This window comes from Cinclus cinclus, chromosome 6 (genome assembly GCF_963662255.1).
Source record: "Cinclus cinclus chromosome 6, bCinCin1.1, whole genome shotgun sequence".
In the NCBI taxonomy this organism is placed as follows: Eukaryota; Metazoa; Chordata; class Aves; order Passeriformes; family Cinclidae; genus Cinclus; species Cinclus cinclus.
The window spans coordinates 55,622,814-55,641,278 of NC_085051.1; the positions used below are offsets into that span (position 1 = coordinate 55,622,814).

An 18,465-nucleotide genomic window follows, 5' to 3' on the forward strand; every position below is an offset into this window, starting at 1 on the left:
ACAAGACTCTAGTTTCTGTAAGCAGCCAATTCCCAAACAAACACACACAAACATCAGCTGGTTCAGCAAAGAAAGGGAGAAATTGAACAGCCATGCCCTGCTGCATTGTAAATAGCAAGGAAAGGTACAGCAAAGGCATGTGTGGTAAGGGAGACTAGTTCTGTGTAAAGGACATTCTTACACAAACCTGAAAACTACAAAATGTTCAGGGGCTGCCCATGGCTTAGTTTAAAGCATAAATATACATATTAATAAAAATACCGATGCACACCATGATTTTGTGGAAGAGTCCAGTACTGATGAGCAGCTGCTGGGAGATTTCACTTTTGCATTTTTTCACTTTAGAATGCATTTTAAAAAAAGTTATTACCTTAAGCATTCCAATGCAAAACTGTTCTTCATCTAATTCTAAACATCCTTTCATTAAAAGCCTCAAAAAACCAGCAGCATCATACATTCAGCCAAGCCCAGCTGCTTTGCTGGTAATTAAGTAAGGGACAGTGAGTCCAAATCACCTCCCCTCCACCTCCCCTGGAAACACAGACTTTACAGTAAGGAAGAATTTGGCCCAAACTACATGGGGAAAGTGCGGGGGGATGGAGGGATAGCAGGGAGAGGTGGTTGTTTATTAAAACCCAGAAGTCCCTGCTCCACGCCTGGACTTTTCCCCACGCCACATCAGCCGGCAGGTTGCTGGCAAGCAGAGCAGGCACAGAGCGAGCCCTGCCAGCGCTCTCGGACCACACACAGGCTCTCAGCTGCTCTCCAGCACTCTGGGGACTTCATCCATAGCCCATCCCTGCTTCCCAGAGCCTGGCTCTTCCCTTCAGCCTGTATGGAGCACCAGTAGTTCAGGAGAGAATCGTGTCACAGCACTGAAGGCAGCACCAGCGAGCAGCAGGATCAGGCTTCCTTCACAGGCTGTCCTGCCAGCATCCCCACGGGAGTGAGTTTCAGCAGCACAGCTAACTTTGGAAATGCCAACATAGTGGCACCAGCAAATAAATAAGTAACTCGGCTTTTTTTATAACTGCTCATTTTTCATACAGCCAACTACAGTGCACTTCAGTTTCACTCAATGAACAGCTCCACACCTCTCCTTTAAAATACATACAGCAGGTTCATTTTCCTGGCTACACTTTCAAGTCTAACCATGATGGATATTTAATGTAATTTCACCCCCCAGAAAAAGCCATGATCATGGGCCCACAGTGACTGGGTGAGATTTTGTAAGCTCACTGCCATAACTCAATTTGCAATTACAAACTATGTAAAGCTAGAAGTGCGATTAAAAGCAGCAGACAACCAGCTCATTATACAGTGGCAGAAAAGAAAAGCCTTTCAAACACCAATTGCTCTACCTGAAATATCAGCTGCTGTTGTCATGCCTGGGACTGAGCAAGAACATCACTTAGCTCACTGAAAAGAACTTTCCCAGAGACAGACTGGCAGCATGACAAATGTAGGTTTGCTACAGAAATCAAAAACCAAATACTTGGTCCTTATGTAAAGGATAGACATGGGGGGGGGGGCGGAAAAGAATGGAAGAAAACCTGCAAAGAGCTTCAGAGAGGTGTAACTAGAAAGACAAATTCTTTTCCTGTTTCAGGACTGTTTGGGAGATAAGTTCACGTAAAGCAACTAGAATTTCTTGTATACAATGCCGATATACTTTAGCCAAGTCACAATCATTGTTTTTGATCAGGGAGGCCCCCTACACAAAAGCTGTGGGGAAGGAAGATGCTCAGACATATTCTCCCACAAACACTCATCCAAGAAAAAAGCTGTGTTTAGATTCTAGAAGAACGCCTACACTGTCTTTACTTGTGATTACCTTTTGGCATAACCAAAAGGGCTTTTGAAGGATTCAAACACTCCACGAAGCAACAAGACAGATTTCCTTCCATCAGCATTTTACTTTTCTACAATTACAGACAACTGTGAAGTTCTTATGCACAAAAAGCCAATTTATTTTTAAAATGCCTGTTCAAAATTACAGTTTTGATTAAAGTGCCTTAATCCAAAACCAGACTTCATTAAGTTTAGTGGCTTTATCCCACTGCTTATATAGGTTACATGTCAGACAGGAAATTTAAAATTCCTAAGATAGTAACTTCAGACCAAACACTGACACTAGCTCACCTAACGTGCAAGCTTTACTTTGCCAAACAAACAGGGCCCAATACTCTTAAGTAAAAACAGCTGCATAAAACATTCTGTATATAAAACAATCTGCATAGACATCAGCTGAATAATGCTGAGTAGAGTAATCTGGCAATACTTCAATGACACAGATCAATCTTAACCTGTCTATACCTATGAAGATATATCAGATCAATCTTACTCTTCATACACTTATGGAGACATAATATAGGCAAGTTTTCTGTGTGTTGAGTTGCAAGTGTAAGATTAATTTAGGAAAATACCTTTCTCTAAAATATCTTCCCCAAATGAGTACCTTATCAGTAAAACCCATTTACATCCCTGGTTAATTGCATGTCAGCTTCTGAGACTTTGCTATGACAGTCCATCAGCTGTCATCTCCCAGAGTCATGAGACAGGAGTATTAATTAGCCAAAAAATGACAACTCCTGTCCCTTGATATGAGCAACAGCAAACTGGAAGATCATTCTGCTTCTGGAATAAAAGCTGGTTTTATTCACCCTCTTTAAAGAGTGTAGAATATGGAGATCTCAATTAAAATGTAAAGTGTGTAATGAGAATATTTATTTTAATGTTATCTGTGCGCTAAAACCTTTTTTCCATTTTTCCTCTCTCTATTCAGCAATCCCATCTTAAACACATGATTACTTATATGCATTATCTCACACTTGTATTACTTAAGACCAAAAATATTTGAAGAATTATACTTAAAAATAAACATGAATAAAGCATTTCAGGACCCCTGCAAAAGGACTAAATAAAAAGCCACAATAGGTTTAACAGATAATAAAAAGGTGCAGTGGGAATGTCAACCTTGAAAAAGCCCTTTTAAACCACAGTAATATTGTCAGGTGCCATTACCCTTTGTCAGTCAGCTACATGAACTCATAAATCAGGTGTAGCAGCCAAATGAGAGCACAGTGAAAAATCAGCACTAGACAGATTTGTCCACGGAATAATGAGGGGCCTGCCAAGGTTTTGAGGTCACATTCAAAACTAAAAATTAATTGTATCAACCATATTAATAAAAAGAATTCATATCAGCAAAGCTAAAATTTGCTAGTACCATTCTGTAGAGTTTTTGCTCGTGACTCCTTTCCCAGATTGGCGTGGAATCCTCCTCCTAAAGTCGGTGTTTTCCCTGCACCTATTAGGGGAAAAAAACAAACACCAGACATGTCAAAGAGAACAACTTAATTAAAATAAAACTTATTGTGCCAATATATCCAGTATCTGTACAACCTACAACATGCCAAACTACATTAAGAAGGTCTTAAAGTACTTAAGACATCAAGTATCCATACTGCGAAAATTATTTATCTCTTGGCAAACCATAAGAATTACATGGCTCCATAAGCCCTCCCAATCTCAGTTCCAAAGAAACTACAAAAATCTCTCAATATCTAATTTAAGCAGAACATGAAAATCAGTACTGTAAAATATTTCTCAAAATAAAGGAGGAAAAAATTGCTTAGTATTTTTTTTTTTGTCTGAAGAATAGGCAATTAAGAATTTACAGAATTTTAACAGTTAATTATTGGTATTACAAAACATAATAGACGTTTAGCATTCAACAATGACTGTTTTGGCTACTAAAGATGTAACACTTATTTTAAAGTAACTTCAGTTTGTCATTAGGTAAACACAGCAACACTTAGGCTACAAAAATTGCAAGTCTGGAACTGCTACTTTTACACCCTGAAAGGCTGGAGACTTAAAAGAAGCCTGACTTGTGAATCAGTATAAACTAGAGACTGGTTTGGGCATCCATGCCAATGCCAAGCAGCCTGAATGCAGAGATTGCTGGGAGTCAGTGGAACTACTCATGCAAACCAATCTTGCAGAACAGGGAATTAAACTACCAAGGACAAAAATAGTCTCCCACTAAAAGCAATCAGGGTACCTCAAGCAGGATATCTGAATCTATCAGCTTAACAGCGAGACCAAAAAGCTAAATTGCACAGGATTGAGAACAAGCAATTTGCTAGTAATTGGACTTCTACTTAATTCAAGTAGTCTAGTCTTCAGGATAGGTAAAAAAGCCATCTTCTTGTCTAGGACGCCTACAGCTTTTCTTCAGGTTCTTGTGGCTGTTTTCTCCTCTTAGACTAGCTCTTCAGAACAAACTAGAAAGGCTTTGGGATAGACAAAGAGAGGGGAATGAAGTGGCTCTTTAAGCCGTTCAGGGCATTTCTTGCATACACCTGAGTAAGACACTTCCATGACAGGTAAAACTGATGAGAAACTGTGACCTAAGTTGTTCACTCTTACCAGATTTTTTTTAGTTCCAGTCTCCTCTCAGTTGCACTTAATGTACAACTATACTGAGAAAAACATCCAAAACCAAACAAAACCAAAACCCAGAAAAACTAATAAGCTAATATTCCTGCAGAGTTACTATCAGCTTTGAAAGCTTATTTTTCCATACAACCTTTAAATTAGGTTTCCAGTGCCATCCAAAACAGAAACCAACTTCACTTCATTAACAGATTTCTTTAATAAACAATAATCAACTCTAAAATAAATGCTCCTCAAATTAAGTACTTCATCCTAGTAAGAAGTGAAAAACATTCAATAGTGATCTGTTCACTGGGTACAGAGGTAACTCTCCCAACTGTGTCTGACTATAAGAAACAGCAATGTCTCCTTGCCATTCTTACAGGTTCAGCCTTGTATTTCCACAAACACTTGAAAACAAACCAATGCAGCAAACAAAGCAATGCAGCCATGCAGGGAGAGGTTACCAAGCTACAAAAGAAGGCATAACATTTTTGGTGCACATTTATTAAGAATAGTTTACCTGACAAAAAACATATCAACAATGGCAATAGTTTTACATTCCTTTTCTTTGTTAGCAAATCTAAACAAAAATTCTGTCTCCCAGTTTCCTTTTTTTTTGTTGTTGTTTTAAGGTTTGCTTTACTACAGGTTTCCTCACTAGTCTACTAGTTGCAGCAGGAGAGCCCACACTCAAGCATCAGTACACGGGAGGAGGACACCAGCCACAAGGCAGGAGGAGCAGGAGCAAGCAGGCTGGAGGCAGGAGGCTCAGCCAGCACTTATGTGGCATCATTGCCCCCTCCTGTACACAAAGGCTCCAGTTCCCAGACCCCTCTACCCTTGAATATACCAAAATACTGAACTGCTTTGGACTGCCACTGGCAAAACAGCACTTCAAAATGTTTCCCTGTTACTACTAAAAAGCTTGCACAAAACAATTTTACAGTGGTGAAAAACAATACTAATAACTAAATAATTTAACTTACTCAGGAATTAAAATCCAGAATAATGTAAACAAAATCAAATTGAGATTTCAGTGATTTTCTTCTTTAAGACTCTTTTTCATTAGACATCAACCTATAACATCATACATAAAAGTAATTCCTTTCCAAGCTATAGAGACTGCAGCAGAGACCAGCAGAGCTATGTGAAAGACAGATTCTGCTATCAGAATTGATGTACCCATTTTTCAGCAAGTTAACTGTAAAGGCTGAACATCTCTACTTAGTATTTGTCTTTGAAAACTGACAGAAAACTAGTCTGTTGAGCACTTGCACTCTCAGAACTGCAAACTAATGTTGCCATTGACTATAGTCAATGACTGGTAGTCTCACCATCAGCTTTAGTCTTACAAGCAAAATGCAAACCAAACTCATTAATATAACTGTTTGGCTGGGCAATAAAAAGATAAACTCTTAAAAAAGAAAATTGAAATCATCAAGTTCGTTTAAAGACAAAAATCCCTACAAAGCTAGCAATTTAAAAAGTACAAAGGAAAGGAACAGCAATTGCTAGGCACAACCAAATTAACATCCCAGCTTAACTGCAATTTTTACATTTCTTGACCTTTTCCATTCTTCTCCCACAACTTCAAAAGTGAATTAAGCAGGCTTTTGGTTTTTCACATTCAGCTTTCAAGACATACAAAAATATATCCAAGAAGTACTTGGTGTCTTCAAGTTCTGCCTGCCAAATCTTGAACATTAACACTACCATTTCCCTAAGGCAACCCAAATGCACTCCTTCATGAGGTGGTGCCTCCCAGGGTACATTGCCATCTCCTCATGCCATCTGTTGAGGAGGGCCAGCTGTGTCCTGGGGACATCAGGCACAGCACCACCAGCTGAGGGAGGGGACTGTCCTGCTCTTCTCTGCACTGGGGCAGCCTCACCTCCACTCCTGGGGGCAGTTTTGGGCACCACAATATTAAAAAGACATGAAGCCATCAGAGTGTCCAAAGGAGGGCCATGAAGACAGTGAAGGTGAAGCCACATGAGCAGCAGCTGAGGTCACTTGGTCTATTCAACCTGGAGGAGACTGAGTTACAACTTTGTCACGGGGAGAAGAGAAGGAGCACACACCAAGCTGTTCTCCCTGGTGACCTGTCACAAGACCTGAGGGAACAGGCTTGTGAGGGAGGTTTAGGCTAGCTCCTAGGAAGGAAGCTTTTCACCCAGAAGATGGTTGGGAACTGGAACAGGCTCCCTAGGGAAGTGGTCACAGCACCAAGAGTGGCAGATTTCAAGAGGCATTTGGATAGCACTCTCAGACATTTGCTGTGATTCTTAGCGTGTCCTGTGCAGGACCAGGAGTGGGACTTTCATGATTCTTGTGGGTCCCCTTCCAACACACGATATTCTATGACTCTAGGCTTACTTTGAGAAATGCACTCAGATTTGCAGCTTTGCATAACTGAAGTTTTCTTCTCTCTTCAAGTTTGCTTTGGGCATTTACATGAAATTTTTGACAACACAAGGGTGTGGAGAGATGTGTTAGGCAGCTCAGAAATACAGCTATTCCAGTTTTTGTGTGGTCCTTTCAGCGGGTTACACTGCCTTAACACAACAGAATTGAAGATGGAGGAGATCATGTCTGGAAACTTGATGACAGTCAAAACTCACACAGGTCCAGACCTAGACCATAACCCTGCATCATTTGAGTGCTAAACAGCTTGTCAGAGCTGAGTTAACATCTGGACTCTACAATCTTAACTAAACAATTATACGGTTCTACAGTGACTATCCCTCCATCAGCCAAAAGCAGCTATCCCCACTCTGCTGTTCACAGCACAAGCACCTCGGCAGTTCCTGCTTTGCTCCACCAACTCCCTAACAAACAAAGTCACATTACTCTGCTTCTCTATAAAAATGCTCCTCAAGCTGTAAAAGGTGCAAGCAAAGCTTGAAGTCTGCAGTAATCTTGAACAGCAACAAAAAACAACAGGTAACAGCAACAGCACTTATCAAATCACTCCACATAGTGGAGGCAGAGAGCAGCCACTTGGGCTTTGCAGCTTAAAGGGCACTTTTCTGCCAGGTAGTGACATGATGAGTTTCAGATTCAACACGTGGAGGAGAAACAGATTCAGTCCCAGCATTACAGATTTTGCTTCCTCTACATAAATGAGCAAGTGAAGACAGGGAATGAAGCTGCTTGTAGCCTGAACTGAAGTGCACCTGCTATCTGATAGGACCAATCCTACCAAAATCCTTCCCTAAAATTAAGCCCAAAAGCCACCAGTCCTTTCTTCAGGACAAGGTAGGGGCAAACCTTCTATTTCTTAGACATGTATTTACAGACCCAGCATAAAATCTGGTAAAGTCTGGCAAAGAATGCAGACTGCATCACGCCAATGGCTTCAGAACTGGGGAAGACAAGATAATCTAATATAGAAAAATTAAAGAGCTTTGTCCTGAAGCTAGACCATAAAAGTAAAAAGGAGGGTAAGTAAACCTCCCACTACAATTCATACTTATAAAAGCAAAATTATGTGATTCAAGGTCCGAAGTTTGTAACTGACACAATATTTTTCTCACTTATTTTTCCAGGGAAATGAACAGATCTGCAGGCACCAGAGCCTGCTGAAACAGTACTGCCACACAAACTTACATAGACAAACTTTAAATCTATTCCATCATAGCTTATTTTCATAACTACCAACTGTAAAGACAAATATAGTTGCATCCACCACAACCCAGATTAGGACTGCCCAAGTCTATAAAAACAGTCTGCATCCAAGTTATTCTAAACACTACCACAGCTGACAGCAGCACGCTCTGTTGCTGCCATCCTAAGGACAGCCCGGAAAAGACTCAAAGACTCAAAAAAGCTTCATATTAACTCTGGTGCACGACTGCCACCTGGAGGATTTGGGGAGAGAAGCAAAAATCATTTGATTCATCTCACTAAAACATACAGCAGAAGATTATTTTAGATGGAAGTTCCCCCTCTTCCTTCCCAACACAGTGTGATGAGGAATTAGTTTTGTAATGAGAATATCTGGCACAGAATAAAACAGATAAATACTCTTCAGGATGTCCATGAAAGGGTCTGCAAACACAGCATACTTCCTTTCTCTCTACTGCAATTGACATCATGACCACTCTGCATAATGTAACATTAACCATGAACTAGTGTCATCTCTAAAAAGCTGGGCTATACATATAAGGAAACTTGTTGATATTAACATTATTTTAACTTTTCAGTACCCAGCGTTTTCATTACAAGTTTAGCATGTGTATTATTGGCAGAGCCTAGTTCAGGACTATTTGAGGCTGCACTGTAAGAAACTTAATGTCAGGACTTGGTCTATCAATATCTTACATGGAAACTGATTAACAACTACCAATTAAAAACAAAACCATTACTCCTTTCACTTTTTTAATACTTGAAAATACACAAGAATCATTTATTGTACACAAGAACCGAGTAGACAGAAGTGCAGAATTCTATACAAACACAGAGCTCATCCCCTTTCCCAACTGTGTCACTAGTAATCACTGTGACAGTAATTGTCCATCTTAAAAAGATCTCCAGGACAAAAAGGTAGAGAAGATGAACGACTAGTAAGCTCAGCTTAAATTTTATGTAAACTTTGTCCTCTGTGTAGTCTTCCTTCCAGTTTGCTGACCATAACTTTTCATTTCCACAATCCCCAAAAGATAAATAGTGTATACCTAAAACATTGAGCATACCACAGCTTTACTGAAGACCTAAAGATACATTACATCTGTCATGGGACACTGCAGAGTGAGAGTACACATTCAGCATTTGTGGCAGGGCTAATGGGTCTCTGTAGTAACTTCATTATAATTTACTTGCAAAAAACCCCTGTAATAGTAGAAATAAACTCTTTGATGTTCTAAAATTTGAAGCAGGCTACTCACAAATGTAGTGGAACCTCCTACACCAAAAACTTCAACAAACACTTCTTGGTGTGTTAAGGATTACAAGTTCACAATTTCCCTTTCCCCTTATGAGCAAAAGCAAGAAGATAAACTCCCACCAGCCTAAAATTAGTGCACTGCAAACTCATGTACATCTGAAGATGCAGAGTCTTAATGTATGTTTGCTGTACCAGAGCCAGAGATCCTGACTCACTGCTGAAGAACTGATGCTGTCAGGGCCCACTGCAGAATCACCTCCAGGCTTAGTCACTAAGTAAAAGTAAGTTAAAAGTCTTATTAATTTAATAATTCTCATTTAAATCTGTACTAGAGATGCGACCCTGAATTCTATAGCAGGGCAGAGACAGGCAGAACTGAGGGCATTGGGCACCTCCATGGGTCCAGGGATGGGCTGAGGCCAGGCAGGACGTAAGACTGCATGTGGGGGTCAGGGTCAGGCCCAGCAAGTGGACCAAGGTCAGACATAGCACCAGAATGTCCAAACATGGCCACAAGGATAGGCTGAGGCCAGACAGGACATGAGCCTGGCTCTACAGGGTCCATAGGTGGGCAGGGCAAGTCAGTGGGGAGCTGGAGAGCAGCCCTGCTGTGCAGTCCCTGGGGCAGGGGCTGATGTCCCTGAGGACTGGGGTGGGACCCTGGGCCATGGGCAGCCTTGGGGGAACCCCAGAGTTGGTAAGGGACAGCAAGTACCAGCAGTACTTGGTTTGTGACCAAGAAGCATATCAGGTGTCTTTTTCTCAACTTACTACCAAGCATTTAAAGGGCATTTCTGGAACAAAAGAAGCTGAGCTTCCCCAGACAGTATGCTTGAGGATCACAAGCTCAGTACACCTTGCAGCATCACTTCTTTGTGCTGTATTTCTCAGTTACATCTTCCAGCTTGCTGCTGTGCTGCCAGCATATCAACCTTCCCAGGTGGGACTTTTCTTCTCCTTTGATTAGTATCAGAAGTCCCAGACTTCACCTTCCTCAGCTTCTTTAAACAAAAACCTGAAGAGGGATCTGGGCTGTCAGGTTTGCTCCATGCTCAGCTTCCTCTCACTCTCTTCACCTTGTTCTTCTCCTGTCAGCTTCAAAGAAAATACTTGTGAAAACAGTTCCTCCCAACAACTACTACAAGACAGGGGACTCCCACCCAGACAGAGTGAAAGAGCATTCAGAGAACTCCAAACCTTCAGACATGGCACACAACTCTTAACTTGCCTTTCTACAAAAGCAGCAGCCATCAAAACAGCACAAACTGGCAAAGGGCTCAGTGTAACTCAATCTTCCAGGATGCAATTATATCATAATGGAGAGGGAGAAATGCAGCTCACTCCTGGACCCTGTACTGCTGTACTTCCTGCTGGGATGTGTTCAAATGTAGTGACTGATGGGCAGAACTATTAAGAACTTGGGCATGAAGAAAAATAAAAAGCAACACACATTCATTCCAATTAGGAGGATTCAAAAGCTCTCCAAATTTGTTAAGTCAGAGCAAACAATCTCTTTGGCTAGTCTGAACTGACTGTCAATTATAAAGTGAATAGTTATTGTTAAAATCACTCAGCTAGGAGAAATACATGTCTTAAACACTTTCTGTGCAATCAGCAGAGTTCCTTGGAGCTAAAACAGGCATGATAACCCTTCCCCACTAATATCTGAATTATCCAGGGTCACATCAGTCAGGTTCAGAAATCAAATTTCCAGGCAGGGCCTTCACAAGCTTCTATCCAGTAACATAGACAGGGTGAAGTGTCGAGGCTGGATTCTTTCCTGACTGTGACCACTCGCAACAGAATTAAGAATTACAACTAACTAGACCAGTATAGGGCATCTCAAAAGCTTTCAGAGGACTTTCCCCTCAAAAGATCAACAAAACCATAAATAACAGCTCCTTCTAGAGCTTAAAGGGGTTATTCCCTTGCTAGTGAAATAACTTACCAGCTCATGACCCAGGAAGTGACAGGCACCTTGCAAGAAGAGCTGATTTGCCAGTCTTTCAGATAGACAGCACAGAAAGGAATGGTGGGATTAGTTCTGTAAATCTCAAAGAACATGTTCTTTCTGTGAAGACTCAAAAGAACAGCTGTGCCAAATCAGACTGAAAAACTAGTCCAGTATCCTACCTCTGAATGAGAAAGTCCATCAGTTTACATGCCTACAAGGGTAACACATAACACAAGAGGAAAGCTTGTTGTGATAGTTCTCTCATATAATCAACCAGTGTCTAGATATCTGTGACTCAAGGACTTCCTGACCCAGAAAAAAATGTATTTTTTTAATGGCCACGACACATTTCTACTCTGTCTGACCAATCATTTTAACCTCCCACAGCTTCAGATTTGCACAGGAGGGTTTTCTGTAAAAACCAAAACCAACCAAACAAAACCTCATAATGTTTCTGAACCTCCCACCCACTACCTTTGCAATCAGGTAGCTGCTAGACTTCTTAGCACTCCCTAGCTTTTGTATTGTGTGAGCCTGAGCAGCCACTCATCCTTGCTGTGTTATTTTACTTCGTTGCAGTTCTCTACTATGGCCCCATTCAATCTTCTCTTTTCTAGTCTGAAGTGGCTGAGTCTATTCAGTCATTCTAACTGAGAAGCTCTCCAGGAAGCTCTCCTCTTAATCACTCCATCATCCTCTCTGTATTTTTTCTAGTTCTATTAGAGGTTTTCCTGAGGAGGGGGAAGACAAGAGAAACCCCCCAGAACTGCACACAGCACTTCAGTTGGAGGTAACACTGTGGATATGTAACAGTGTACAGACATGATGTATATTCTTGCTAACTTCCAACATTCCCCTCCTCACTCAGGTGTTTTTGTACCATGAATGAACACTGAGCAGTATGTTTTTATAAAGCTATCCATTATGACCTAGGGATCTCCTTCTAATGTTACCCTAGCCAGTCTGGATGTAGAAGAAGAAACCTTCCTACATGTGGAAGAAAGCAACTATGCTAACTCTCACAGCAACTCTTGATCCCATTTGCTATCCTACCACCCATCCACTAAAAGCTTGTCCTTCTATAGTCTTTACTACCTTAAATAATTTAGTATTGCCCATAAACCTCATTAACTCACAAGTCATCTGTTTTCCAGATCATCAGTCCAGATTCTATGGAATCTCAGTGGCACCTCCTTCTGTACTCTCTAGACTGTATTTATTACCATTTGAAGAGTTACTCTGCTCTGTAAAGACTTTTCCATATCAATGACAGCTCACCTTCTATAAAAGCTTCTGGCGAAGGATCTTGCTGATCTTCCCTTGAAAATCCAACTTTCTGCTTTGTCCATTTACCAACTTCCTTAGAAAGCTCCAAAGGATCTTCAAGGCAAGCCACTTTGCCAAAAAGCACTGTTACCCTGTGCAGAATGCCTATTTTATCCTTCACTACTTCCACCTTCTTGGCTCATCCTGTGCATGTAGATGTGGCACTCAGGAACATGGTTCAGTGATGGACTTGGCAGCGTTAACAGTTGAGTTTATAATCTTACAGTTCTCCTACAACCAAAATAATTCTATGAGTCTACCCTTTTGTCAAACATACTTAACTACCCTGCATTTTCCCAAGACTTCACGGAGAGCAAAGAAAAACCCCTCATTCATGGCCAAGCACAAGCCCATGCTTTCTCAGCACATCAGAAACTCAGCTGCTAAAACATCAAAACAAGGGAAAGGAACAGATTCACTCACCTGCACTGGAAAACACTGGCTACACCAAACCTCTCTGTGAAAGGCATTAGTGTTGAGGCTTCCTACATTAGGCACATCATTAGATCAACATAAATACTGCCAGAGAAAACTGATCTCACACCTTCCTCCAACCCTGAGCGAATAAAAGAGGGGTTTTCTGATGTTTTACAGCGACTCTACACGACTTACTAGCAAGGACTTGGCCACTTTGTGTTAATGTACAGAAGTGCAGGACTCACTCCTTCAGTAAAGAGAAGCAAGATTCTGAAATCTTAAAAGTGTAGCTTGGCAAAATAAAAGGCTTTGTTACATGCAAAAAAAGAAAAATCAGTGTCTCAGTGCTTTCCATGCCTTTTTGCTTTTTTATGATGAAGGTGAAAATAAATTATTAATAAATGCCTCTGTATTCAACATGTAATAACACACAAATAGAAGCTGCTGTAGATCTTGAAAGGATTTGAGGAATATTGTTGCACAACCAGTAGCTCTGAACTCCACAAATACCAAAAGCCCTGCTCAATCCCCAGCCCTGCAATAAAGAACCTGACATCCCTCATCCTTTGCAAACCTTAGACAATGTTCTCCAAGACACCCAGCCCTACTAACCATGAGCCAGGCACCAAAAACAGCACCCCAGGCACCTCTGACACTGCAAATGCTCCACAGCAAGATTCTCTGAGATCATCAGACCACAGTCCAAGGAGCCTCAGACCAAGGCATTTCATTCAATTCTGGTGGAAATTTACTAATATAATCCAAAGTCACTGAAAGGTATAACTTACCAGAAAATGCTGCTTTCAGCAAGTACAATAGTTTCTGACTTAAACATGTATTCCTTTGTAAATTCTCCACCCTTTGGAGAGATACAAAGTACTTTTTACACAGTAAATTACTTTTCTCCCCATTCCAGAGGATTTTAATAAGTCATAAACACATTAATAGACAAGCACACATGATGAAGACAATGGTATTGCAGCACAAATACATCTTTTCAGATTAGCTTGCATCACTCAGTTTATGTTGAGGAAAAAAATTATTCCTAACAGAAGCATCTGTTTTGGAGCATAAAAATTGTACCAGCGTGAGTCACCCATATCCTAATTTCCTTAAAGTATTTCTGGTGTGAAACAGGAGCTGCAATTACAGGTGATTTGGACTGGAATTGAAGGTCATCTAGTTCCAATCCTCCTGCCATGGACAAGGACACCTTCCACCAAACCAAATTGTTCAATGCCCCATCCAACCTGGCCTTGAACACCTCCAGGGATGAGGCATCCACAGCTTCTCTGGGCAACCTGTGCCAGTGCCTCACCCTCACTCACCTCTACAGTAACTTAACAAACGCACAAAGAACACTGTCTTTAAAGTTCTGTTCTGTCATTTCCACAAACAACACTTTCCCCAAGAGCACACATCAGTGCACACGGGGCCTTGCTAGAAGACCACAGTGTGAACACACAGTGAAGTCCCTGCAACCACACCTTGTGCCAGCCAGATAAAACCACCATGAACATGTCAGAATGTGCTGGTATCATTTTCATTTTTACACACCCACCATCTTTAGGGTGCCTATCTGTCTTCATGGGCACTAGACTTTGTTCTTTCAGGGTAACATATAACGGGTAACTAACTAGCTATACAAGAGCCAAGAGTTAATGCACTATCCAGGAAAAAAAGATTAGCCAAGAGCAGCATCTCAGGACATATACAAAAAAGAAAGGCTATACCTTCAAGAAATTTTGTAAAGTACTGTGCAATTCATCCAGAAGGGTAAAAAAGCCTTAGTATGGTGCATATCTCTTTTCTTTTAGATATTTTTTTAAGGATAAAGGCATCCTAAAATGCACTCTAGCTTGCACTGCCATCTGTCCTGCATAATTTTGGGTGGGAGGGAAAAAGCAGAACAAGCCCTTAAAAATATAATCTCCACATCACAACAGGAAAAAGCGAAGGATACAAGAACTGCTCATAAGCTATAAAAAAACTAATGCCAGCACCCTCAGTTGGAAGACAGGAATGGCATCAGACAACTCCTAGCCTACAGTAAACTCCTAAACTCCAATTTGCAGGGCTGCATTCTCCACCAGAGAAATAATTTCTCTTTCTTCCCCACAGCTATACAATCCATCAGAGCCACTTGTTTCACTGTTAAGCTCTTTCCCATGGTTTTGCTTATGTTTCTTTCTCTTTATACACATTCCTCATATAGATTTTCCATCTCTCCCCTTTCAAACACTTCATCTTCCCCACACCCATTTTCTTTCCCTCCCCTTCTAAATGCTGTGTCTTCTTGATGTGGCCTTTTGCCATGTTTTATCCTCCCGAGCATTCACATAATCACCCCAACCCACCTACTGACAGGAGACTCTTGACCTTTCACATCCAACCTATTTCTGCTCCTTGTGTCCCATGTTCCCTCTATCCATTAAACACCCAACCAAACCTTTGCTGTCCTCGGTCCCAAATAATTTCACCTACCTCCCCATTTCCTGTACACCCAGCCTGTCCACAGAGCCCCAAACCTTCTCATATACCTGGCCCAGTCCCTCACACATTTACTCCATCACACTCAGAGCAACTCTCTCATCCTGCACAGCCCTTTTCTCCTATTCATCCTAGCCTCTCCCACCCCATTTCTGTCTCACCCTGCACAGCATACTCTCCTCTCCATGCATTGACTCTCCCATTTCCATTCTGTGTAGCACTAGCTCCCACATGCACCATCCATATCCCTCCTTTGCACAACAGTTTTCCACAGTCTGTCCCTCACATCCTTTGCACAGCACCATTTTCTCTATACACTGTCTTTATCTCCCAGCACAGTGTCCTTATCTCCCCTATACATTGTCCTCATACCCCCATGCAGCATCCCCGTAACCTCACCCTCTGACACAGCATCTCCCTGTCCCTTTCTGCACACTGCTCACTGTTCCTTCACTCCCATGCCCTATCCGTCAAATCACAGAATCACACAATCAATTAGGTTAGAAAAGATCTCTGTGATCCTTGAGTCCAACCTATGACTGAACACCACCCTGTCAACAAGACCATGGCACCGAGTGCCATGACCAGCCTTTCCTTAAACACCTCCAGGGACAGTGACTCCACCATCGTTCTGGCCAGTCCATTCCAATACCTAATCACCTTTTCCACGACGAAATTCTTTCTAATGTCCAACCTAAACCTCTCCCGGCGCAGCACAAGGCTGTGTCCCCCCGTCCTGTCACTGTTCCCTGGGAGCAGAGCCCGACCCCCACCTGGCTCCACCCTCCTGTCAAGGAGCCGTAGAGTGCTAAGGGCTAAACAACCGCAGACTCGTGCTCCAGACCCCTCCCCATCTCTGTTCCCTTCTGTGGATGTGGTCCAGCTCCTCAATGTCCTTCCCGAACTGAGGGGCTCAGAACTGGGCACAGCACTCGAGGGGTAGCCCCACCAGTGCCCAGTACAGGGGGACGATCACTCCCCTGGTCCTGCTAGCCACACTATCCCTGCGAGAGGCCTGGATGTCACTGGCCTTCTCACCTACCTGGGCACGCCTTGGGCTCGTGTTCCGCCGCTGTCGATCAGCACCCCCAGATCCTTTTCCGCTGGGTCACTCATCCATGTGCTCTGTCCCTGATCCCACACCGCTCACGGCCCTTTCACCCGGCTCCTACCCACGCCTCTTCCAGCACCCTACCCCTTCTGCCATGTGCCCCATCCCTCAACATCCTCTGTTCACACACCGCCCGCTATTCCCCACACCCCGTTCCCTGTGCCCCCGGGCTCCCTCTCCGCACACCGCCCCCCGCCCCGCCCCGGCCCGGCCCGGCCCGGTCCAGCCGCACTCACCGTCCAGCGACACGAACTGCCCCACAGCGGAGGAGCCGCCGCCGCTGTTCTCCACGAACTGCACCTCGGACACGATGATGTTGTCCTCCAGCACGGACCCGCAGCCCGTGCACACCGCGTCCCCGCGCGCCGCGTCCACCTCGATCTCCGCGCACCCGCAGGCGCCGCACACTCGCCCGCCCGGCATCCTGCCCGCTGCACCGGGACGGGACGGCCCGGCCGCCGCCGCTCGGCACCGCCCGGCACAGCCCGGCCCGGGCCCGGCGCAGGCCTCGCTCGCCGGCACCGGCACGGGGAGGAGCGCGGCAGCCGCCGCCGCCCGCCAGCTCTCGCGAGGCTTCGCCCGCCGCTCCCGCCCCTCCGCAGCTCCCGCTCCTCCCTCAGCTCCCGCCCCTCCGCAGCGCTCCTCCCTCAGCCCGCTTCCCTCAGCCCGCCCGGCCCGCGGCTCGGGGATCGGCTGATCCGTGGCTCCCGGCTCTGCTGTGGGCAGGGATGCCTGTCGCCAGGCCAGGTGGCTCAGAGCCCCGTCCAGCCTGGCCCTGAACGTTCCCAGGGATGCGGCATCCGCAGCTTCTCCGGGCAGCCTGTGCCCGGGCGTCAGCACCCTCTGGGCATCAATCGAATTCATCAGTCAATTCGATGGTAAAATGAGTTGTTCGTTTAGAGGCACGCTGGGGCATGCACTCAAGAAGTATCTTTCCATCCAGAAAGCTGAGCGTCTTATAGGCCTTGAGTTGTGTCGTCTGCCTAAAAATCTGAGGGTTCTGTGCTTTTGAAAAGAAAAATAACGACACCATAATGGAGATTGTACCACTATATACACAGTTGGTCTTGTTTTTATTCTATTCACAGAGGTGTATTTGTTAAACTAAGAACTTTGGGTCTCTCCAGATTCCTTCTGCTTCTGCAGGTTATTTCCTTCCTAAAGTTCCTCCAGCTGATGGTGAAGTAATGAGGGCCACAGTAGCCAAGCATGATCTCACAAAATTATACACAGTGTAGATAATATCAGGGAAAATTATAATCCTGATAAACAATCCCTGATAGGCTCTGACAAAGGCCAGCACGAACACAAGAAGTCTTGCAGTGAGCAGTTTTGAAATAACCTTTCCAGTAAGAAGTTTCTTCTTACCTCACTTAGGTAGAGACTTATGTAGTCCTGTCCCATGAGGACTTGGGTTTTATATCCCTTTGAAAATTGCTGGTGCTTCAATTAAGTGTTGCAAGACTTTTCTGTGAGTCCCAAACAACCCCAGAGTGTTTAACTTTGAATGTGAGCAGCAGAGGGCCCTTGTGAAAGCTTAAAATACAGCTGCTGTCCAAAGAAAGAATCTCATTTAATGTCATACTGAAGAACGATGTCGGGTCTAATTTTTACCTTCTTATAAGGTGAGGTTAATGTAGATCAAATAAAATGGCTTCCCAGTCCAGAAGACTTCTGTCATTGTCTCCCACTCATGAAAGCTTTCATACACAATACCCCTTAAATATTTCAAACATTTCCATTGGACTGTTTTCTACCAGCCAAAATATAAGTAATTTTTTCCCCTCTCTAAGTTCTTTGCCCTTTCTGCTTGCCAGAAGATTAACTAAACTTCTTTTC

General features: G+C 43.3%; 1 protein-coding gene across 1 annotated transcript in view; it reads right to left on the reverse strand.

Annotated features, from left to right (window-relative positions):
- BRF1 (BRF1 RNA polymerase III transcription initiation factor subunit) overlaps positions 1 to 17,138 on the reverse strand; it is a 172,228-nt gene extending 155,090 nt beyond the window's left edge. Inside the window, exons 1-2 of the mRNA XM_062495717.1 lie at positions 16,863 to 17,138; positions 3,230 to 3,310 (exon numbers count right to left, since the gene is read on the reverse strand). Coding sequence (XP_062351701.1) covers positions 3,230 to 3,310; positions 16,863 to 17,049 — 268 coding nt within the window. The 5' untranslated portion in view covers positions 17,050 to 17,138. The remainder of the gene's footprint in view (positions 1 to 3,229; positions 3,311 to 16,862) is intronic.
- Positions 17,139 to 18,465: the final 1,327 nt, after the last annotated feature.